A 25365-nucleotide genomic window follows, 5' to 3' on the forward strand; every position below is an offset into this window, starting at 1 on the left:
GCAGTGCCCTGCCCACCTCAGGGCAGCCCCTCCCTGGCCATCAGCAGTGGTAGGGTTGGCTAGATGTCCTCCACAAAAATACCAGGCATTCACATGTCCCTTATTCTTAGATTTTTTTTAACTGGACAGAAAACCCAAATACCAGACTGTCCAGTTCAATACTGGATGCGTGGCAAGCCTAACCACTTGGCCTGCAAGAGATTAATAGAACTGGAACAATCCTTGAGAGATCACCAACTCCAGTCCCTTGCTCTCAGAGCAACACAAGCACCCTGTAGACCATCGCTGACAGGTGTTTGTTTAACCTGCTCTGTAAAACTCCAACAATGCAGATACCACAGACTCTCTAGGCGATCTGTGCCAGTGCTTAGCCACCATGGCAGTTGGAAAGCTTTTCCGGATGCCCAGCCTGCCCCTTGCTGCAATTTAAGCCCCTTCCTTTTTACCCTAAATGTTTACCAAAGAGCTAACAGAACTTACACCATAACAATGAGGGAGATGAGGCGTGGGAAGCTCAATGGGCCCGCGGGAGAAACAGACGGGGGAGCCCACCGGGCTGACAGAGAAAGCTGCCCGCCCTCCATAGGACCGGCAGTTCGTTGTTCGTCTGCCACAAGCGGCGCGCGCCCGGGGCAGCGCCGGGTTCAGACCACAGCATGCAGACCCCCGAAATTGCACCGCCATCCTTACCTCTCCCCGCGGACTACCCCAGCAGCAACACCGCTACACCCGCCCCGACCAGGGCAACAACACTACAACCCTCCTTCCACTCAGCCACCACTCCGCTTCCGGGAGTTTGAATCCCGCGGCTCCGGAAACGTCATTTCCGCTAGTGAGCCTCACTCCCGGAAGCGAACCACGGATCTGCTACAGCCTCGGTTTGGCCGCGGTGGGCGGAACGGTGGAGAGCGCGAGCTGGACGGGAGGAGGCGGGACGCCGGGAAGGACACACGGAAATGAGGTAGAAGGAGAAGTGGATGGGGAGGGGCTGGAACCTGTGGGAGAAGGGCGGGAGCGGGAGGAGAAGGGCAGGCGCTCGCCGGCGGGGAAGCGAACGAGGGAGGGGCTGGAAGGAGAGGTGGGAGGGACTAAGGGAGAGAAAGATCGAGGGGGAGCTGGGGTGGGGCTGAGGGGCAAAGGGGATAGGGGGAGCGAGAGAACGGGGTGGGTAAGAGGCCCGGTAGGAAGAAGTGTGTCCAGGGCAGGGAGGAAGGAGAACTTCTGTAGTCATTTATCTGGTAAGTGGGGTGAAGAGCAGCATTTCTGGGGGTCTGAGACCCTGGCTACATCATTGTGTTTCTGTAGCAGCTCCAGAGTGCTCCATGTGCATAATAAATCTGTATGATCACATCTGCTCCCATTTATTAGTGCCGATATGCTTAGTCAGTCTGAACAATGAAAAACTGACACAGTGCAGTGAGCCCCCCCCCCACTCTGAGCCAGGAGCCTGTGTTTATACATCATCAAGCTGTGGGAAGAAATTTCCACATCATCTACAATAATATAATACAAATAGCAGAAATGACTAACAGGTACTCAACATACTATTTTATGTAAGGAAAATTTACTGCCACCTTAAATGTCTAATATCTGGCTTTGAGGATTTTCTAACCCTTAAATCTAGTTTTAAAAACTGCAAACAAACATGTTCCTTTGGGCCCTGAGGTTTCAAATTAAATTTCCCTTTGGGTGAATTTTTCTTACAGAGTTAAATTTTGGTTTATAAAATGTGGATTTATAATAACAGAACAAACCTCATCTAATTTCAGTGTAAGTGAACATTCTTATATTATAACAGTATTTAATCCTCCTCTCTCATCAAAAAGGTGAGGCGAAAGGGTAGCTGCCAAAACTGGTGCTGTTATGCATAAATATTGCTGTTTTGGGGAAGCTTGATCAAACTTCCAGTGACTTCAGTGGGAGTTGAGTCAGTACCAAATGCAGAATTGTGTAAGTATAATGGGGTGAGGTATACCTCTGAGTTTAATTCCTTTCCTAGGAAAATTGGGCACTCATAGGCATTTTAAAACTTGTTTTCTGTAACATTTTTGTGCTTAGGTGTGGTACACACTCCATTTTGACTGCATGCTTTTAAAAATTCTTGCTATAGTTTGTGCTATGTTTTTTTTTTGTAATGGGAGGTTTTAGCTTAAATTTTCAGAAGCAGAGGTATTCATTCCATCAGAGATCTTAGGAAATAAAAAGTCACTCTCCACATAGGTCAGTCTCATAATGCAATTACAAGGAGCAAAGTGATAAATTCCCAGTTCATATAGACCCAATGAGATAAAATACTACTTCAAGCAACAAATAGTAACAGAGAGGAGGTAGCTGTGTTAGTCTTTACTCCAACAAAACAAAACAGCAGAAATGTAGCACTTTAAAGACTAACAAAATGATTTATTTGGTGATGAGCTTTCGTGGGACAGTGGGTCTGTCCCACAAAAGCTAAGCAATAAATAGTTAATATACAGAATGTACTTCATCTGAAGGTCAGCATGTAAAATAAACAATTTTATGACAATAATACAGGCAGTTAATACTGGCTAAAAATAATAAGATCTGAGGTTCAATGGCATAATGTCACATTTACGGGGATCAGGATGAAATTCATCTCCATGTACTTCTGTTGCATAGACAGACATATTTTGTAATTCTGGCTTGGTTTTCTTTCCTCTGAGACTTCAGGCAGGAAACAGGACTAAATAGACTAATGGTTTGAACTGGTATAACAAATTCTTTGTTATGACTCACCATTTCTAATTGTTTTCCTTTCAGGGGATTCAACTCCCCAGTTTTCCCTAGTTAAGAGTAATCATTTATAGGTCACTGTCCAAGAGACAGTCTTCTCTCCTTTTGGATTAACAACTTTCATATTTTTCTTCACACTCCATTTTATTACATACTTATTTTTATTATTGATCATAAAGGGCTAAATTAATGTTTATATAACTGTGCAATTAAGTGCAGACTGTATAGTACCTTCATAGTATGGGAGAGGTTATTAAAAATGTTCTTGAGCCCTACAGAATGGGGAATACTTAAACTGTCTTCAAGAATGGCGATATTTTGTAGATTTACAAAATAGGAAAGAAACATGGAAAATATCTTAAAACTTGAAACATTGAAAGAAAAGATGAGAAGAGTAGACCATCATAAAGCTCCAGTGATATAGTACATTCAGATTTATTGTTTAAAAAAGGGAGCTGTGGTGTGTCTCATACTAAGATTGTATGTAACTTCACAGGTTGGTGCTTGTGCAGCACAGGAATTTATGGTGTCAGTTTACAGGTACTTTTTTTTCTATAGCCTTTAGTAACTAGTCCGTCAGTTAGATCCACCCATCAGCCCTTTTTCATTGTAGGCAAACTGTTCCGTGCTGCCTCCTCCTCCTAGCTTCATCTGGAGGAGGACACAGGGCGTCTGAAGCACAGACTTTCTTAAAGTTCCTTTTCTGACAGCAGTGGTTTAATACACATTTTGAAACAATGCTTCGGGTGATTGTGGAATCTGCTACCAATATCCCAAAAACCAAATTTGGAAAACCAGATCCTATTGTTTCTGTTATTTTTAAAGGTAAGGAAACTAGCAAATGTTCTCAATCAGATTTCTGTTGGGATATTTTTGTGGCTACATAACAAAATGTTCTATGTTGGTATTTTAAAATTATAAAATACTGATGATGCACAAAATTGAACCTCTTCATAGTATGAGCAAAGACGCTCTTTTCCTGAAATGCTGAAGGTAACTGTGCAGGGCATGATATGGGTGGAGAATGTTTGTGGGTGTGATTTTTTTTTTTTTTTTTTTTTTTTGCCTTTGGGGATGCTTTCCCAAGGTTCAGTTTCCAATATATTTTAAAGGGCTTATTCCCTTGTTTTTACTTATAAATCTACTTTTAATGATATCGTTAATTAAAGCCTAAATCATGTGACCTTGAGTTGCAATCCAGCACCATTGATGTTTATCTGGAAAATCTCTCATCTTTAGTTTCTTTTTGATTTAGCACAGCATCTGCTGCTTGTTACCGATTTTGCTTCTGCAGCAGTTCCCTTTTATTGTAATTATTTTACTAAAATATTAGAATTTCTTTTAGTATAAGTAGAAGTTTATTTTCTTTTGTTTACAGCTTTATTGTTGCTTTTTGGGGGAGGGGGCTTTCTTTACCTTGAAATCTAACTTTCTATATCACCACTTTTAAGGTCACATACTTATTGCTTAAGGGAGGAAGAGAAAACTTATTAATATTCAATCTTATGTAGGTTAGTTAATTTTATTTTATATAAGCTTTGAAACTGATTTAAGTTGCTCTTGCTTCTTCTTCCTCCAGCACCAAAACTGGCTTAGTTACAAGTTTAGTGTTGTCCCCCACGGGATGTGGAGGAGCCAAATAAACTTGTATCAGCCGTCAAACAACTCTTGCCAACATTTAAATTTACTCATGAAAGTATTATTGCACCAATGTGACCTGCACTGGAAATAAATTTTTTAAAGGATAAGAATAGTTGCTGACATCTGGTACCTCAGCAGAGTGAACCCAAAAGTCATGGGGAAAGGTGGTCTATCCCCTGAGAATAGCTGAAGAGACTGTTGCAATCTGGAAGTAATTTATTGTCAAAAAGATGCGCACCCATTTATTCCCACAAGTGGGGGATGCTCCATTGTGGCCAGAGCAGCCCCCGTCTTCAGCAGCCTGGCCTGGGAGCACTTTGGGAAGGGTGCTCCAGCCCGGCCAAGGCAGCTCCTATCTGAGGCAGTCTTGGATGCACCACAAGGCGGTGGTGCTCCTGCCAGGCTTGAGCAGCCCACATCTTTAGTGGCCCTGGGCACACCTGCTGGGCTGAATAAGCCCTGGTCCTGGTGTGCCATGGGTGAGGTGCTCCAGCCTGGCTGGAGCAGCCCCTGTCTACAGCAGAGGGGCCTCTCTAGCCCAGCTGAGCTAGAGCAACCTGCCCAGCTGCCCCTCCCCTTCCACTTTGGCACAGCTGGAGTGCCCCACCTGCAGTGACCCTGCAGGACTAGAGCAATCTGCTGTCCACAGCAGGTAGATGGGCGGTGGCGGGGGTGGCTGCTCTAGCCTGTACAGGTTAACTGTAACTGGTAAACCTCATCTGTTTAGAGTGAGGCTTACTGATTAGCCAGTTAACCTTTAACACCCCCAAATTCAGTCTCATGAATGTTTTAATAGACTGTATAATTTCTTATCCTATAGTGCATTTATTTTTGCATACCTGCATTACACATGATGTTCCAAATTCTCTTTTTTGCGTTCTGGCCAGAGGAGCACAAGGGGCCAGAAAACAGCAGGATCTTGTCATTTGGGGAGGTGGACCTAGTGGTGAGGAGTTCTCATTTCACAGGTCCCTGCCATGGGGCTGGGGCTGGAGCTCTGTATGGAGATAGGCTGGGGCTGGAACCCCCTCACTCCCTGGAGTCCCCACTCTGGTGCAGGGCTGAGGCTGGAGCTCCCACCGTGGAACCCTGAAGAACTTGCTGCAGGCTCGTTTCGCTCTCCCTCCCTGCTGGTCTGAGGGTTGATGTGTAGGTTCTGGTCATGAGGGGGAGTGCAGGAGCAGCTGGGGACAGGTGTTTTGGGTCTGGATGGGAAGGGTGTGCAGGAGTGGGTTGGACATGGGTGTTTGGCACCTGGGTGGGAGGGTGTGCGGGAATGGGCTGGGGTGGGTGTTTGGGGTCTGGTTGGGGAGGTGCAGGAATGACTGAGGTTTGGGGATTTGGGTGAGAGGTAAGGTGCAACAGTGGGTGGGGGGTTCAGGAGCAGGCTGGAGGTGAGAGGTCTGGGTGGGAGGGAGGGTGCAGGACCCAGCTGAGGGTGGGGGTGTGGGCAAGAGCAGGGTTGGGGTGGGGGTGTCTGGGCAGGAGGGGATGTAGGAGTAGGGTGAGGTGGTCAGGGCAGGAGGAAGGGACAGGAGCAGGCTGGGTGAAGAGGAGGGTGCTTATCTCCCTGCAGCATTGTCACTTCCCCCATCGGGGATCTCAGCGGAGAGAAAAGTGCCCTAAAGAGACTTTTCTCCAACACTCCCAGACACTTCCCATTTCCCCCAACTGCTCTGATTGGCAGGAATGCCAGAGAGTCAGAGCAGTGGGGAAGCCTCTCTCTAGGCAGTCTCTGTGGCTGGGACTCCCTGGTTCAGTAACATCTGTGTTCGTGCCGGACCATGGATATTGTTGGATTAGAGAATCCGGGATAAGAGACGTTCAGCCTGTATTAATATCCTGGACATTTTTAGATATTTAGAAACCCCAGCTGGGCAGAGATTTAAAGACTGAAATGATAAAGTTCTGCATCTTTATTTATTAATTAAGCTGTGGGAAGTAGGACTATTAGTGACTTTAAAAAGTATCACTGGCATTTGGCTCATATGTAGAGGTCAAAAGAGGCGCTCCACCTCCAAAAAGTTGCTGACCCTGGCGTAAAACTTCAGTGAGATTTGTTTGTGTTCAGTACCTGTTAGGATTAGGCTCTTACACGTGCCAGTTATGAAAAAAGATATATCAGTTTAAGCCCTGGTCATGCAAACGTTTAGGCTACATCTACACTAGGCCAAATTTCGAAGTGGCAATGCAAATGCCCTTTTGAAGATAACGAATGAGGCACTGAAATACATATTCAGCGCCTCATTAGCAGACTGCCAGCCATGGCTCTTTGCAATTGCCTCTTTTCACTGCCATGTGGCTCATCCAGATGGGGGTCCTTTTCTGAAGAACCCCGGGAACTTCGAAATCCCCTTATTCTTATCCGCTGGCCATTTCGAAGATTTGGGCTAGTGTAGACACAGCCTTATGGACATCAGCATCTGTACAGATTAGCGAACTCAGCGTGACTCTGCTCATGTGAAAATGTCTCACTTTCATTTTCATTTGCAGGATCATGGCCTTAGGGCTTTTTTTTTTTGTTGGTTTCTGATGTGTGTATCAGGTGTAAAAGTACAATTTTATCTGCACCTTGAATAGAAATCATTAATTTTTACATAGTAATGTATAGCTGGTGTAATTATACACTATCTTATAAGTAAATGTTATTAGGGAATATGCACAAAACCCTATAGTAGTAGACTGTATCAGCAGTAGCTTTTCTATTTCTCCTCAAGAACTTTTATTCTTGACACTATGAGCTGTATCTCTGTTTTTTATTTACATAAGGAGCAGCTCGTTATTTAAAAAGAACTACACACCCAAGTGTAAACCAATCCTGCAGACACCAAGCCTGATACAGCAGAATTCTGAGCTTGGCATCATTTTGTACAAAATAAAAGCATTGCGGAAATGGATAAGGAAAAAAGTGTGAAATCATGCCAAAATGGCAGTCAACACTAAAAATTAAGGCAATAAAATATTTTTACATGTGATATATAGTAAACATAAAAAAAAAGCTTGACATTTCTTTCCTTTAGGTGTAATTTAAAGATGTTTGCTTATGTGTGTAATCAGTGGAATGATATTTATTGACTTGTTGCTTCCTTTTAACATATCTCTGTAGCATTTAGTTTTGACTTAACCATATTTGGAGCTATGACTTCTGCTTTGTTGAGGCAACAGGGCTAATGCGCTTTTTATTTTATTTTATTTTATTTTTTAATTTTCTCTGCTGTGTCAAAGAGCTTCTCCACCTGAGAAAATCAATTGGCAGAATTATAGTGGTATAATTGTGAAACTATAGCTATGCCTGTGCAAACTTCCACAGAGATGCACTTTGAATAATAGTGACTTTATTCTGCTTGAATCCATAGCAACTTGATAGTTACTGGATTTTAGAAGTTTAATCACTCTCCCCATTCTGAAAGGACACAAAGGATCACTGGATCACCATAACTCTGTCTTAAAGACATTTGGGGATATTTAATTATCTTAAAGTTAGGGATGATGGTTTTTAAAGTGTGTTTTGGTAAGGGAGTGTGGTGTATTTGTCCTTATGATACCACTATCAGATGATTTTTAAAAGGCAGATATCAGGATTTTGGAACACCATATAATACTTATTTCTGCTATTGTGTGACTCACTGAAGTAAATAACGATGAATTATAATAATGTGAGTCAATCTGAGTTCTGAGTTTGGTTGATAGGGGTAAGGATAGAATTTTAAAAGGAGGAACACTTTATCTGAAACAAAATTCATATCTAGTTAACGAAATTCTTCTGGTCAGCATGCTTATCTCACCACTTATCAAGGACACAGTAAATTCTTGTTTATCCACTATTTGATCAACTGGAACTCTCAGATAACGCATAACACCAGCAAACAAGGTGTGTCCCGCCCCCTTTGTTTTTCGTTGAGAGTCTCAGGGTGCTGCTCAAGCCCTCACCCCAGGCTGAGTGGGAGCCCCCCATGGCCATCTGTGAGGTTATGTCCCCCTGCCCACAAGTGGCTCCTCTCAGGTTGCAGCTGTGTCTGCCTCCCCACAAGTAGCTCCTGCTGTTCCCACCAAAAAGTAGACGGAGGCAGTAGTTGAGCAGGAGCTGGCACTGGGGGATGGGAAGAGCTGAATTTTCTTATGGGGGGGCGGCACTGACCACTGTCTGTGCCTTTCCTCAGCAGCTCTCCATTAACTGGAATATTTGAATATCTAGCAACCTCCTGGGCCTGGGGTTGCCGGATAGCACATAGCTTACTGTACTGACAAATTCACCCTAAAAATGGATACCAGTACAAAGTATTAGAAAATTATGGATAGAATTAATTGTTGCACAGTCTTGAGTGGTTGACAGTTGTGAGTACGTACCTCAGAACAGACACCTCAAACTAAAGGTATGCCCTATAATTAGATTTCATCAAGCCAGTAGCAAATGTAAACTCCTGGATCACTGTAACAGTCTTGCCCTAGAGTCCACTTCTTTTAAAATCTATAATCTATCTGGCCACACAGGCAAGGTGCACTTAGTGATAGATAATTACTTAAATCAAAAATTACAAAATATTCAGCTTGCTTCTAGTTACAAGAGACTGGTCACTTACCCCAGATCAATTTCCATTTTAGATTTCACGCCAAATACAATGCTTGTAAACTAATCCTGTAATAAACTAACCTAAGTGTTTATTAACTAGGCAAAAGAGATGAAAGAGTTATTTACAGGTTAAAACAAGGAAACATATACACAAATAAGTTAGAATCTGAGTCCTAGGAATTACAGAGTTGTAGTGATCTGCCAGTTCAAAGTGCAAACAAAGGATCTTCCTCAGCTCCCTACCAGGGATCTCTGGCTTCAGTTTGTTGTCTCTGGCTCTGTGATAGTTGAAACAGCAAAAACATTTTTTCCTGTATTTTTGTTTTATTTCCTTCATTCAGCCTCCAAGTCCACAGGGGAAGCTTCCTTGCAGATAGTGCTCCCAGGGTACATAGGGGCATTCACTAATCCTTTGTGTTGCCATGTTCCTTGATGGCTCATCTGATTTTGATAATTGCAGACATTCTATCCTGTCTAAACATAGTCTTGTAAGACTAATACCTATTTTGAGCAACATTAACACCTATGTGAACAGCTGTGATTTTGTCAGTTCTCAGTTAATGCCTGCAGCCTTTGCATAATCTGGTAACTGGCTATTGGGATGCACCTCTAATGCAAAACAGGTGTAGGAAGGGCTATTAGTGACCCTCTTGAAAATGTACCAGAATAAGTCCATTTTTAATAAAGCATCAGCCACTGTGTTTTGTTTTCCCTTGAAACCAATTACTCCTTTATCGAATTCATGTGTGGCTAGACTCCAACAAAGTAATTAGGACTGGTTCCCTTAGCTCAGTGCAACCATGTCAAAGTGGTGTTCTGTCAACACCTGAGATTTTTTTATTATACAAATAAGATGTATGTTGCTTACCAGCCCGAACAATGGCATGGCATTCCTGCTCTATGACAGCATAGTTCTGTTCAGTATGGTTAGGGTTTTTTACTCAGGAAGGCAATGGGTTGGGTCTTGTTTCCCATGGCCATTCTACTTTAGGAGCTTGCCTAACCTGATGTTAAAAGCATTTGGTCAGGGAGAGCAAGGAAGAAACTCCCCTGAAATACATTTCGGTCAGGGAGTTTGGCTCCAACCCAAACACAAAGAATGCTGGCCTTTTGGAAGCACCACAAACAGGTATTTTCTACCTGGCCAGGTTTAACTGACAGAATTATACACTCCACTGAAAGTGCAGGGCTACACCCTGCTCATAGCAAGGTATATTGTTCTAAAAGGGAAACAATCCAGGAAGAGGTAGATAGTATGCAGATCCAAGATGTAAATAGCATGCTGGAGACAGGGGTAATTACTAAGTCAGAAAGCCATAGAGTTCCTGTTCTAATAGCTAAAAAGGACAAAACAATGAGATTTTGTATAACACCTAGCCTGATGTTGTATAACCTAGACCACAAACACCACACCCCAAATAGAGGACATAGTGGTTTTGTTGGGAAGTACAAAATTCTTAAGTGCATTGGATTCAACTCGTGTACTGGCATGATATAAACGAGCTGATGAAATCAGCAGTGGCCAAAACAGGCTTTTTGGACAAAACGTTTCATGTTCTGAAAGCCTTTTTTCACAGACCTTTGTCTGTACTATGTAGTGCCACAACATCTCTCAACTTCTTTAAAATCTCCATTGATAGCTGGCCAGACCAGTAAAGGATTGGAGCTGCTTTTGGATTCATGAGGCAGGAAACTTCTCAATAGCTTCTTCCCTTGGGCAAACAAAACCACTGCCCACTCTGTGTTCTTGGTAGGATAACTTTGCTGTTCGCGTTTTGCATTTGAAGATATTGGTAGTGAAGTTGCTTTCATGTAGCCTTTGTAATACAATTCCTATGAGAGTTAAGAGACTACTGAAAATAGCCAAGTCATCTACAGAGGTCTTGGTAATGTCTGTAACTCCTGCAGCCCCTCATTGATAAGCCTCTGAAATATAGCAGTTACACTGATTAATTCAAAGGCCATACCCTTAAACTTAAATAAGCCACATTCCACTATAAAAGCTGATTTTTCTTTAGCATCCCAGAGGATTTGCCAGTACACGAGTTGAATCCAATGCGCTTAAGAATTTTGTACTTCCCAACAAAACCACTATGTCCTCTATTTGGGGTGTGGTGTTTGTGGTCTAGGTTATACAACATCAGGCTAGGTGTTATACAAAATCTCATTGTTTTGTCCTTTTTAGGTATTAGAACAGGAACTCTATGGCTTTCTGACTTAGTAATTACCCCTGTCTCCAGCATGCTATTTACATCTTGGATCTGCATACTATCTACCTCTTCCTGGATTGTTTCCCTTTTAGAACAATATACCTTGCTATGAGCAGGGTGTAGCCCTGCACTTTCAGTGGAGTGTATAATTCTGTCAGTTAAACCTGGCCAGGTAGAAAATACCTGTTTGTGGTGCTTCCAAAAGGCCAGCATTCTTTGTGTTTGGGTTGGAGCCAAACTCCCTGACCGAAATGTACTTCAGGGGAGTTTCTTCCTTGCTCTCCCTGACCAAATTAATTAAGAATTAAACATTCCTTCATCAGCACTATAAATCAGATTCACTGCCATCTTCCTTCTGTGGTAAACATTTCGTCTATTGGCAGGTACTGTTTGTACAGTTCCCTTGCCATACTGTTTCCTTAAATCATAAGTGATTTGATTCACTCTTTACATCACTTCAAAGTTCTTTCTAATAATCCTGTATTTTGTTTGTTCTCACTGAAATTGCCACTAATGCTAAATAAGCAGTATTAAATTATCTTTTTTTTTGGAATTTCTGTTATAACAAGCTTTTGCCATTCCTGACTTAGAACAGGTTCTGCTGTTGGTGGCCTGCTCCAGGCACAATGCCATGCACTGCATCATTCAGAAGACAAAAAAGCAGACCTGTAGCACTTTAAAGACTAACACTATAATTTATTAGGTGATGAGCCTTTGTAGTGAGGGTGAAGCGTATGAATTTGTGTTGGCATGTTAGCCTGTCCCAGTATCCCTCTTCTACTCCCAAGTGGCAGCTAGTGCTCCTCTTCCAGTCCCTGTACAAGGGACTGCAGGCAGGCCAAATGCTCCCTCATGAGGTTGTCTTGGGTGCATTTCTGTCTACAGATTCCTTGCAGTGGGGGACACACCAAAGTTGCAGCTCTCCTAGCTGTGAAGAAAGGTCACAGTGGCAGTCATCACAGGAGACACTGTGTATGAAGCATAGCCCTGATCACTGAGCTGACACCAGAGGCCTCAGTTCAGATCATGGCAGTGTGCTTTGAGCAAGGCAACATGTTTCCTAGACAATGAGCACTTGCCAGGAGGCACAGACATCTCAGGGGAGCATCGCAACACCCATGACATGGGGTCACTGCTGTCTAGGCCAGGATCGTGTGGGCAGTGGGGAAGGGAAGGAGGGAGAACAAGCATCTCAACATCTTCCTGTGTCCCATGAGTGCCAGGTCTGGCACTTGAGGTGTCCTGCAGGGAGAAAACTTCTATTCCTGCCAGTGGGGGGGAAGGTGTGTGTGAGTGGCAGACATCACTTGCCAGAGAGGGGGCTAATGGGTTCCCCTACTCTTGCTCCCCACCAGCAGGTTCTTATGCACAAGATCAGTCACTGCACTGCAAATTCTGTCTGAGTGTGGACATGACCCTAGGCGGTGAGCAGCATTGTTGTGTGTGTATGTCTAGGAAACATGTTGCCTTGCTCAAAGCACACTGTCATGATCTGAACTGAGGCCTTTGGTGTCAGCTCAGTGATCAGGGCTAGGCTTCATACACAGTGTGGCCTGTGATGACTGCCACTGTGACCTTTCATCACAGCTAGGAGGGCTGCAACTTTGGTGTGTCCCCCACTGCAAGGAATCTGTAAATAGAAATGCGGCCAAGATGACCTCATGAGGGAGCATTTGACCTGCCTGCAGTCCCTCGTACAGGGACTCGAAGAGGAGCACTGGCTGCCAATTGGGAGTAGAAGAGGGACACTGGGACAGGCTAGCCGCCACTCAGTGGTGGCTTGTCATGGATGACATCCTACCATGGAGGCCAGAATGGGGCAGACCTCTCCAGGAACCTCATGGGAAGGAGTGAGGGGTTGCTATGTGAGAGCCTCAGGGAGCTGAGTGGCACTTCTTGTGCAGCCAGATTACACAACCTTCAGGCTGAGTAGGCTAAATGGGAGCATGCAGGTTCTCATAGCCCTTTGCCTACCCCATTTGTGGGTGGGGAAAGTTACAGAAGTCACCTGAGGTGCTCTACCTGAGTCCTTGGAGCAAGGAAGCTTGGGAGACATCCTGGGACGGGTGGATCAGCTCCAGGGTCAATAGAAGCTCCAGGCCAGTAGGTATGGTCACCTGGCTGGCCGCCTCCTTATCCAGCACCTTATCCTCCTGCAGACTGACACCAGGCATGTCCTGGCTCGACTTGACTGTGGGGGAGGCAAGCATCCCCCTCCCAGAAAGGCATCGCGCTCCCTGTTATACAAGTCTCATACAAATTATAAAACATTTCCTTTGTCAGCTGGAGTATTACTTTGATTCTGAGCTGTAGCCCAATCTTCTTGTCCAGAGAGGGGTTATCTTGCTACGCTTTCACAAACTCCTTCTCAGGGTATGTTTATCTTTACCGGGAGATTAACCTATTCAGGGTCAATCTTCCGAAGTTTGATTTCACACGTCTGGTAAATATGCACAAAATTGATACCCGTGGGGTCAGTAGTTGACCCCTTGCACTCCTCCTCTGATGAGGAGCAAGGGAAGTCGATCTCCCTCAGTGAGGACAGACCTTACAGTCAAGTGCAGATATGTCGATCCTAGTAATGCAACTGCCATAGTTAGAATTGCATATCTGCAGTCGACTGTAGAGTCTAGTGTAGACCAAGCCTTAGTCTCACTTAAGTTTAGAGCAGTTGCAGAAGAATCCTCAAGTTCCTGCTTAGAAGCTACTTACCTCAATAGGCAAAGGACTGAAGGCGTTCTTCCCCACACCCATAAATTTGCCCACTCTCTATAAACAGAGCAGGTGAGTCAGAGTCATACTTTCTCTGGCTGCATATAATAACATGAACCTGGTTAGATGTAGCTAAAATGACAGACAAACAAATTTCACCCTTAAAATCCTTCCATTTAAAGTGGAAGTTAAAGGGCACAGCCACAGAAAATTATGCAAAATGTTAAGATGAGCCAGAAAGTGTCTTTTTCTTTTATCAAACTTTCCATAGCCAAAGTGACCTGGGATGTCTGTACATTCAATGCCATTTATTCTAGAATCTTAATAAATTCTTCGCTATCTTACCAAGACTCAGCCCTAGTATACTTTATTGAAGCCATATGTCCTGTACTGTTTCCTCTGGGATCATGGATGTTAGCTTTCGCATTCTTGGTGGTAACACTGACAGTCATTGTGGGGGATTTGGGTACAGATTATGGGGGAGACCTTAAGTTTGAGGCAATTTGGGTTTATATGTCCAAGAGTCCCACCGTGATGTCAGACAACCTGCTTTTTCTTGGGATAAGAGGTATTTAAATCTGGCCTCCTTTGATTTTTTTTTTTTTTTTTTTTTTTTTTTTAAAATCAGGTTGGGGTTAGGTTTATTCCTAGACCCTTCTGCCCTCTTAATCAGGGGAGCAGAAGGATTTCCTTTTTCCCTGTGTTTGTTCCTCCCAAGCGCCCTTGATGTGATCTATTTATGAAAAATTTCTGCTGCCTCCAAAATGGGAAGGTTTTTAAAGCACAGATGGCAGCTTTTACCTCATCAGTACCGTGCACAGTTGTTCTAGAACCAGTTCTGCTGCAGCAGTTTCTAAGGCATCTGAGGCAGTGGGATGCACAGATCCTCTTCCTTGTTCAAAATCTGTGAGCAAAGCTCTCTCTTTCTGATCAGAGGCTTTCTTTTTATGGGCTAATCCCCTGTTGTCACATAATTTTTCAAGTTCTTTTTATCAAGACCCACGTAAGACTGCAATTCACTCATTGTGACTGATCTTTAATGCTTAAAATCTCTCAGGGTCAAATGTAAGCTTTTAACAGATCCAACTGATCTGTGGCATATGAATTCTGCCAAGACTACACCAGTTGTCATATTGCCTGGAGTAGCTCATGACCCTGAGTGCCTACCTCAGGGCAGACTGTCAAAAACAATGCAGAAACCCCAAACTAGTGATGTGTTCTATAATTAGATTTCATCAAGTCAATAACAAATGTGAACATACACAGTTATCATATAAATCCTAAGAGTGACACAGTTAGAGTCATCTGTCAAATCAAAGTGTCTTTCAGGGCAGACGCAGGGGTAACTCCTGGGGAATTTCTGGTTTCAGTGTGTTGTCTCTGGCCCTATGAGAGTTTAAACATTGAAAATATAATTTACCTGTCTCTGTTTTATTTCCTTCATTCAGCTTTCTACATGCATAGGAGAAATTTCTTTAGCATGTAGTGTTTCCAAGGTACAATAGGGGCATTCATCAGACCTTTGTGTTGCCATATTTCTTGATGGGTCATTTGATTTTGATAGTTATTCTGGATGGGAGGGGGAACACTCTTTCCTTTCAAGTTCACAAGTTTAGAGCAAGCATGTTCTAAGTTTTAAAGCAGAATTTACATATTCCTATATCACGTGGAGTGTGGTCATAACAAATAAGATCGTGAAACAATAAAGCAGTCCTGCAGCACTTTAAAGACTAACAAAATAATTTATTAGATGGTGAGCTTTCATGGGACAGATCTGGAAACTTTCCAGATCTGAAGAAGTGGGCCTGTCCCATAAACGTTCATCACCTAATAAATTATTTTGTTAGTCTTTAAAGTGCTACAGGACTGCTTTTTTGTTCTGTGAAGATACAGACTAACATGGCTAGTTCTCTGTAGCTGTGTCTACGTTACAAACTTTTGTCCACAGGAGAGGCATTCTGTCGACAAAACAGGAGCATCCACACTACAAATGCATTCTGTCTAGACTCTGTTGACAGAACATAATCTTTTTCCTAGCAGTGTTATGTCTTGAAAGTTTGAGGCATAGTACTGTAGATAGATTCTGTAGGCAGAAAAGTAGTGTAGACACTCCAGGGGGCCTCTGTCGACAGAGAGCACTTCTGGGTCGCCGGGCTGCCCTGTTTTCAGGGCTTCCAGTTGGCTGTTCTGTCGACAGAGGGCCGGGCAGTCTGGCTTCTGTCAACAGAGGGTGTTGAGAGGGGGAGCCCCTATTAGGTGTTGATGTATTCTGTAGACAGAGGTTCTGTTGGCAAAACTCTGACAGTGACTTCTGTAGACAGAACTTTGTAGTGTAGACGCAACTTGTGACTATTCACCAAATAAAATCATGCAGCAACTTGCAGACATTCTGTCTGTCACATCTAATCACTAAACACATTCTTATAAGACTAATACGTATTTTGATCAACACTAATGTAATTGAAGGGTTTGGTCTTTAGCTATGCCTTTGTCAATTTTTAGCTTGTGCCTACAGTTCTGGCAAGAACTGGCTGCTGGCGTGCCAGCGTCACAGTACTACAATAATTCTGTGTGTAAACTGAAAGTAACAAAGATGAAACAGGAGTGATATAAGCTGACTTTTGTCTGCTATCAGCATATTAAGTGTGCTTTGGCAACAAAGTAGTGTAAGCAGTATCCCATATACAGTATATTAATGTGGTCATTCCTTGCCTGTAGGTGAGGAGAAAAGGAAAAAATAATGGGTGGCCCACTGACCCTTCTGTGTAATTTACCCAGATTTGATTCTTATCAAATGATCTGATTTTGAGTTTTGTTTTTCGTGGCTAGGGTCATAGCCAGTAGAGTAGTGAGTATTTGACATAAAAGTGATCCCAGTCACTGAAGAATGGGTTATGCTGAAGGGCCCCCCAAAGAGTTTTCTCAGCCAAGAAATGTTGCTATAGCTTGGTATCTTAGGTGGAAAGGGGAAAGTCCTTTGCTGCAGGTACAGAAACTAAGTCAAATTACTGCCATTAAGACAATGGTGAAATAGACTAATACAAAGAGGCAACATAAAATGAAGGGAATAAACGCTAAAAATCAACATGAAATGTGTTAACTTCACCCATGGACTGACTCAGATTATGTATGTTGTTTAACAAAATCCTTTTAATTTAACCTATACACCACAAAGTCCTTCTCATTACTCTCAAATATGTGACAGAAAATATTTTTCTTCGCATACACTTTAATATGTACAGTAGAAATGAAATCATAGACCTCGTTTTTATTTTACCACTTTTTAAGTAATTAGTACCTGGTAGTGAAAAAAGCGGTCTCCCCATTGCCAAGGTGTATTAACTAGGAAAAAGACTGCAAAGAGAAACTGCAGAGCTATGATTCATTTGCAAATTTGACACCATCAATTTAGGATTGAACAAAGACTGGGAATGGCTGGCCAGCTACAAAAACAGTTTCTCATCTCTTGATGTTCACACCTACACACCAGCAGCTGGAAGTGGGCCACATCCTCCCTGACTGACTTGACCTCATTAACTCTGGCCTTCCTCTGGATTGGTACTTCCTTCTTTTCATGTGCCTGTATATTTATATCTGCCTCTGGAATTTTCACTCCAGTGTATCTAATTAAGTGGGTCTTTGCCCATGGAAGTTTATGCTCTGATATATCTGTTAAGCTGTGTCTACACTACAGAGTTCTGTCAACAGAAGTTGATATCAACAGATATTTCCTGACACAGCCTCTGTCTACAGATCACATCCACATCTAATACAGGCTCCCCTGTCAACATACTCTGTCGACAGAGAGCAGCCAGACTGCTTAGCCCTCTGTTGACAGAACAGCCAACTGGAAGCTCTGCAAATAGGGCAGCCCAGTGAACTGGAAGCCTTCTCTGTCAACAGAGGCCCCTCAGGAGCACCTACATTATTTTTTTGTTGATAGAATCTGTCAACAGAGGTGCTATGCCATGTATGGTCAAGACAGAGCTCTGCTGGGAAAGCTGCTGGGAAAAAGGCCTCTTCTGTTGACAGAACTCTGCAGTGCAGACCCAGGTTTAGTCTATAAGGTTCCACAGGACTTCTCATTGTTTTTGCGGATACAGACTAACACAGGTACCCTGTTATGCCTCTGACCATTGTCAAGAATAATCTTGTCCTGTGTGTACACTATACCATTCCACACATTACAGGATTGTGACAAGATATAGGCTGGTTTGAGTGGGATTGCAGTGCTTTGATCTGTCAGTTCAGTCAGAGATGTCTATGGTACAATGTCCCCATTACAAGACCCTGCCACTAGTAATGAGAGCATTCTTTCCCTGACAACCTCAGAATCTCCAGACCTATCCTGAACCCCAAATTTTCCAGACAGCCATGCTCAACAGTGCAGCATGTTTGATTAGATGACTTCAGTATGTAGGATTGTGAGAGTAACTTACTGTTCAGTTTACTTGCATTTCTGAAAAATAAATAATAAAATTAAATTTAAAAAACAATACATTTGGGTCAAAATTAAATACATATTTCAGAATGTTTGGTGCATTTAAAAATGAAAAGCATTTCAGATTGAAAACTTTCAGCTTTGAGCTTTTTAATGTTTAAAATTGAAGGAAATTTCTAAACCAAAAGTCATCTGAAAAATCAAAATGTTTTGTTTCAGAGATATCAAACCAAACATTTATATTATCCTCAGAGTGTCCTTTGGTTTTCTTTTTTTGACTAGCTCTAACTATTAAGTGGAATTCAGGCTGATTATTTGAGAATTAGCTCTTTGTTCTATGAGGTATGAATTTACAGCACCATGGATTATAAGTGCTGTTTCCTTTGTGGTATGTTGTGAGTCAGTATCCTGAAACTTTTGTAGCCAATTCCTGTTACAGAAATGTGAGTCAGTTCCCTGCAATGTATGGTATGGGCTAATTTTTCAGTGCCTTCCTCTTTCATCCTGTGGAAAAAACCATCAAAGCCCACCACCAATGTGCAAACTGACTTCTTATTGCTACACAGATCTTCACAAAGCTTTACTGACAATGTATAATTGTAAATTGCAAATGATACTGTGAGCTTGTAATATTGCTTCACTAAAGGAGTGAAGTAAAGGTAAGAAAAAGAGCAAGGAACAAGTATGTATGTCAATCTTTCTAGTGATTTCTTTGTATTCAATGACTCAACAATTAATGAATAAGGCAAATGTATTTTAGATGTGGTTATACTGCCCTTTTTAAATTTGCATGTGTTCAGTAACTGTACTGCATTTTATGCTGTCAAGCATTGAGCAACAGACAAATGTTTTCCTTCCTCCATATATATATTTATATATAGGCTTAAGATTAAGCATAACAGTAAAGAAAAAGTCAAGACACCTAAATGTTAGCTGATGTGGAATTGTTGTAACAGGAGAATCCTCTTGGATTCTGTTCCCCTCTGTATGGATGAAATTCACACAGGTCTTGAAGGGTTTTGTAAGAGCCATTGAAAGGGAGGAACTTGGGTAGAATGGTAGAATAATCTACCCTTGTCATGCACCATGGTTTTACCCCAGGTGTACCAGACTGGTTTACACTGATGAAGAGCCTGTGGCTGGGAGCTTTTACTTGTGGGGAGCAACTATTACAATTGCTATGCTGCAGTTGTTGTCAGGGTGGTGATACATTGCAAAATTGCGATTTGGAACCATGACTTTCATCTACTTAATCTCCTAGAAACCTCTGCACAGAGCCTGTTTACTCAGAGGGATGAATTCCCCTTTATGTGCATGCATCCAGGCCTGCTGACAGGAATTCTGGGCCCCAGGGTAGCACAATCAATGGGGTCCCTGTCCCTGTCCCTCAGACAGAGCCACAACTCCACCCCCCCAGGGAAAACCCCAAGCCCCCCCATCAGAAGATCCCCTGGTCAATCACAACCTCATCCCCCACCTGCCTGGACACGCTCCTGTAAACTTCCTTTCACTCTCTGCCATCACTGTCACAGCTCCGCCCTGCCCAGTGGTCCTGTGCCAAGCTTGGCTCCTTCCTCCTCTGCCCTCGTAGCAATCTCTTGGCCTGCTCTGCCTCCAGTTTTCCTGTGCCCAGCTTGGCCCCTTCCCCTCTCTGCACCCTTAGCCCACCTTTGCTCCTGGGGTCCTGTGCCCATCCCCACTCAGCAACTTTCTCCCAGCCATCCCTGCCTACCTCTGCCCCCCATCACTCCATTCTTTTCCATTCCCAGCCCAGTTCTTCCACCCTCCTCGGCCCTTGCTCCCTGCAGTCCTGTGCCCGGCTTTATCCCCAAGGCTCAGACCCTCCTCTTCCCAGCCTGGTTCTCGTCCCCTCCACTTACTCACATGGTTACAACATCCAGGCCCCCTCCCACCCTGCAAGTCCACTTATCTGAGCTCTGTGGCTCCTGCAGTCCTACCACACTGATACAGCAGCACTATTTAAAAGGGCCTGGGGCCCAGGCAGGGCTTCAGCAGCACTGGTGGTAGTGGCAGCCCTAGAACCCCTTGAGTCCACCAATCCCCTATGCAATTGTCCCTCTTGCCCCTCTCTGTTGGCAGTCCTGCATACGTCACTCTCATTAGTATCAATATCTGCACACATGAAGCAGCGAATGTATTCAATTTTAAGTCTACATTCCTCTGCTTAGACTGTTTTTTGTTTAAATTGCTGCCATTTCAGAGGAAGCTTACAAATATTAAGCAAAAAGAATCCAAGAACACAAACAAGTGACTAGCCAAAATGATTGCTATGTTCTTATGAAAAAGTTCAGCTGTTAGTCTTGGGCTGTTGGATTCATGTTTCGTCAATGCTAAACTCAAATAAAAGAAAAAGGACTAAGACACAGAGGTTTTACAGGATCCAGTCTGCATGAAATATTTTTTGTGCATAAACAAAATAAATGAAAACAAATTACTGTGCAAGTACACCAACTAAAAACTATCCAAAGAAATTTTTATCAACAAAAACTACAGATATTGGATAGGCCAAAAATAATTTGATGACATTAAGCTTTTAAAAAATCTTTTATGAAATAAAATGGGAAGATTCTATTATTGTTTTACTTAATAGTCTAATCCTTTAATGGAAGTGAACAATCACATTTTATTTTTATTTGCAGATGAAAAAAAGAAAACAAAGAAAATTGATAGTGAACTCAACCCTATTTGGAACGAGGTGACCTGTTCTCATAACGTTTTTGTTTTTAGTATGCTATATGGTGTGTTATGGCTACAAAATTAGTACATCAGTCACTACATTTATGAATCTGAGATACATTTAGGAGTGAAAGTAAAATACTTTGATGTAAGGTGACAGTAAATGTGTTTTGCAGCTGAAGAAACAAACAGTAAGTGGGAGGGGTAATCCAGTGGATATAGTGTATTTAGGCTATGTCTACACTTGCCTTGAAGGTCGACAGCTGCTACACAATTTTTGGTATGCCAATTGTGTACCAAAAATTGACTTTGCAGCCCTCGATTTAGGTGCCTGTCTTCTGGACAGAAATTTGATGGGAGCACTTCTCCGATCGACCTTCTTTAATTCTCGTGGCTCGTGAGGAGTTCTGGGGTCAGTGTTGACCCTGGAATGTGCTGTTTTGCACATGGGCGAAATGGCACCCTGGAAGATTGACCTGGAGTAGTCAGTCTTCTACAGTAAGTGTAGATGTAGCTTCAGGCTTTCAGAAAGCCTTTGAAAAAGTCTCTCACCAAAGGCTTGTAAGCAAAATAAGGAGTCATGGGATAGGAGGGAAGGTTTTCTCATGGATCAGTAACTGTTTAAAAGATAGGAACCAAAGAATAGGAATAAATGCTGTGTTTTCACAGTGATCTTGAAAGGGGTAATAGTAAGGTGGTAAACTTTGCAGATGTTACAAAATTACTCATTAGTTAAATCGAAAGCAGACTGTGAAGAGTTACAAAGATATCTCACAAAACTGGGCGACTGGGCAACCAAACGGTATATGAAAATCAGTGTTTATCATTGCAAAGTAATGCACACTGGAAAATATCCTAACTATACATACAGTACAGTAGGGTCTACATTAAATGTTACAGTTCAAGAAAGAGGTCTTGAAGTCATGATGGACAGGTCTTTGAAAACATCTGCTCGGTGTGCAGCAGCAGACAAAAAAACTAACAAAATGTTAGGAACCACTGGGAAAAGGGATAGATAACATGACAGAAGATATCATTATTTCAGTATTTAAAGGTAAGATATGCCCAGACCATGCGTGCTGTTCTGGTGTCTCCATTTCTTAAAATAAAGATGAATATAATTGTAAAAAAGAAAAGAATACAGAGAATGGCAAGAAAAATTATTAGTGGTATGGAACAGTTTGCATATGAGGAGAGATTAAAAATAGTGTGGCTATGGAGCTTAGAAAAGAGATGCCTTGAGAGGCTAAAACAGAGGTCTATGAAAGCATGAATGGTGTTGAGAAGGTGAATTGGGACTGTTGTTTACCTTTTTACATAACACAAGAACCAGGGATCACTAATGAAATGAACAAGTAGGAAGTTTAGAGCACGCATAAAGAAGTATTTCATCACACAGTGCTCAGTCAACCTGAGGATCTTGTTGCCAAGTGATGTTGCGAAGGAGAAAAGTGGGACTAGGTTCAAAAACCAATTAGATAAACACAGGTCCATTAATGGCTATGAGCCAAAATGGTCAGGGATGTAATCCCATATTCTGGATGTGCCCAAACTTCCAACTACTAGAAGCTGTGACTGGGACTTGATAAATTGCCCTGTACTGTTCATTCCCCCTGAAGCATTTGGCACCAACCACCATGAAAAATAAGGATGCCAATTACATAGGTGTTAACTTCGCCTCTAACCAAAGGGTACCAGAACCTCCCCTTTGCTCCGTCCCCACCCCCACACCTCCCTTTCCCCAAGACCTCCCCTGCTTTGCTTCTTCCCATTCCTGTCTCACCCTTGCCCCATTTCCATTCCAGCCCCTTCCTCAAGACCCCCCCCACCTTTTACTGCCCCTACCCCACATCATCCCCCTCCTGGAGCTTCCTGAATGCTGCAAATCAGCTGTTCAGGGCATTCTAGAAGTGCTGAGGGGGCAGGAGAGGAGTTGGTCAGTGGGGCCACCAGCAGTGTGGTAAGGGAGACAGAGGGCGGAGCATGGCTGCTGGTGGCTGCTCAACTCCAAGCTGTCATAGACAGATCATTGGTCTAACCTGGTATTGCCATTACATGCTTACGAGCTGTGACAATCGTGTCTCATCCAATTTTAAGTAAAGGAAGATGGATTTCTAGTTTATTTGAGGCTGTTTCTCCTGCCATTGAACTCAAAGGAAGGTTTGGCATTGATATTAATAGTGGCATGATTGGGTCCCTGATATGAGCACTGCCACTTTGATAATTAACTGGACACAAAAAGTAACGAAAAAGGATAATACAGGTTAAGGATAGGTATCTAAATGGGTGCTGCATAAGTTAGTGTTCTAGCTATGCTTAGCATTCTCTTTAATGAGGTAGAAGAGAGGTTAAAGTACATGCTCATGAAGGTCATGAGTCATCATATCTACTAATAAGAGAAAGGTGTAGAAACATAAAGGCCTGAAATCACTGGCAACCCATTTTCCCCCTTGACCACAATGAGAATAGGATCAGGACTTATGAAGGAAAATAAGTTATTTATATCAATAAAAAGGAACAGAACTAGAAGAGCTAGAATTGCAATGTACTGGTAACTAGTCAAAATGTACTACAGATATGTTCTGATCAGTCAGGTGTTACTAAATGCAGTACTTTTGGAGTACCAGCACCTTGGCAGCCCCAGCTGCAGGATTGGCCTGGTGGGGTGGGTGGAGAGCTGGCTGATTACCATCTCCTCTTTTTTTTAATACCAAAAAAAAAAAAAAACCAACCAAATACAATATTCATGTTAAGGTATTTTATATTTTAACTCAATTGATTAATTGTTTTTGCTTCAATTGTCTTTGTACAGATTCTTGAATTTGATTTGAAGGGGATAGCACTCGATGTTTCATCATCACTGACAATTATTGTGAAAGATTTTGAAACAATTGGGCAAAACAAGTATGTACTTTTTTGTTAAGCTCCTCTATTTTCAATGCAATTAAAAAGGCGGAACAAAAACCATGAAGCTGTTATTTCACTGCACACAAATAATTGCTGCTATTAGGTTGGTTGATTAGTTGGTTGAATTGGCTGACATTTTATTATTTTATTGAGCTTTAATGATTCTTCCTATATGACGAGTCTTCTCCTTCCTATATGAAGGGTCTTCTCCTTCATCCAGTGCTTCTGTGTTGTTGTTCTAGAGGGGGATTTCAACCAGATTCTCCAGGCCTTTGACCTTGTCCATAAAGTTATTTCCTTGTGCTCCTTCCTCCCTTTGCCTGCCCTGAGAGGCTACAGATTGAACTTCGTGCATGAAGTTGATGTTCGTCAGGTTTAGATCAAATGCATCAGACAAAAACCCTTCCAAACAGCAGTCAGAGAAATAGTTCTAGTTAGTTTCAACAATGTCAGTGTAATAAATGAAAGGTAGTTAAACTCATTCTTGCTTGGATGAATACTATATGAAGCACTGATAAATTAACACTAAACTAATAATTATAGGCTATTGAAAGATGGTTTTGTAGAAAGTACTGTATCTCTGGTCTCTTCCTTCCTCGGTGGAAGATCTTTCAGAACAAGGATGTCTCTGTATTTTTCTTACCATTAATGGTATTAAAGAAATAGGCTGTATAAAGGCAGCTATTTTTACATGAAAGGGAAAAGACATAACTAAAAGGTCAGGGGATAATGCAATATTCTTTGTTTTTGGAGTGGGAAATTTTGTATCCTAGGGTTTTCATTTTTTATCCTTACATTTTTATAACATGTCTGCTGATAGAATGAGCCAAGACTGCAATCAGCGATTAGCATAACTATCAAGAAAAATGCTCATCGGAAGTATTTAATTTGTTGAATTGTTTAAAAAGGAAAAAAAGTTTGAAAGCTAAAATTAAATATAAATATAAGATCCTGTAAATTAAGTTGGTCAGTATAACAAAAACAAGTAAAACGCTACTCTATAGGGCACTTACTAAAATCCAAAGAATCATTTTTTTCCCAGGGGGATTGTGTAGTTGGAACATAAAACATTTGTGTTTGGCTATGGTATATGCTTATAATAGTTTCCTAGACATGTAACAGAAATTGGTTATGTTGCAAAATGCATTTTGCATAAAACTATACGATATGCATGGAAAAGTTTCACTGCAATTAAATCATGGCCTGGTTACATATAGTGTATAGATAACTGCAGTATGGATATTTGGTATTTTGTCATAATTATTATTCATATTGCCATTGTGCTTATGAGTCCTAGTTGTAGACCAGGACCCTATTGTGGTAGACACTGTACGAACACAGAACATGTTCTCTAACATGTTTTCATGGTTCTGAGTGGTACGACAGGGCAATGACCACAAGCAGTGCTACAGGAAAAAATAGAGATGGGTTGGGTC

The 25365-nt window shown here is 42.2% G+C and overlaps 1 protein-coding gene across 4 annotated transcripts in view; it reads left to right on the forward strand.

Moving 5' to 3' along the window:
- Positions 1–3395: 3395 nt before the first annotated feature.
- The window catches only part of MYOF (myoferlin), a 129824-nt gene continuing 107854 nt past the window's right edge, over positions 3396–25365 (forward strand). For 2 of the 4 annotated variants that reach the window (XR_012646308.1, XM_075000386.1), the window contains exons 1-3: positions 3396–3576; positions 20986–21041; positions 23835–23926. Coding sequence is in view for 3 of the 4 variants with exons in the window: in XM_075000386.1 (XP_074856487.1) it covers positions 3489–3576; positions 20986–21041; positions 23835–23926 (236 nt within the window). In the remaining variant the exon portion in view is untranslated. The remainder of the gene's footprint in view (positions 3577–20985; positions 21042–23834; positions 23927–25365) is intronic. The other 2 variants (XM_075000384.1, XM_075000385.1) reach the window with 1 other exon arrangement.

The sequence above is a fragment of the Carettochelys insculpta genome, chromosome 7, assembly GCF_033958435.1.
Source record: "Carettochelys insculpta isolate YL-2023 chromosome 7, ASM3395843v1, whole genome shotgun sequence".
Taxonomy (NCBI): Eukaryota; Metazoa; Chordata; order Testudines; family Carettochelyidae; genus Carettochelys; species Carettochelys insculpta.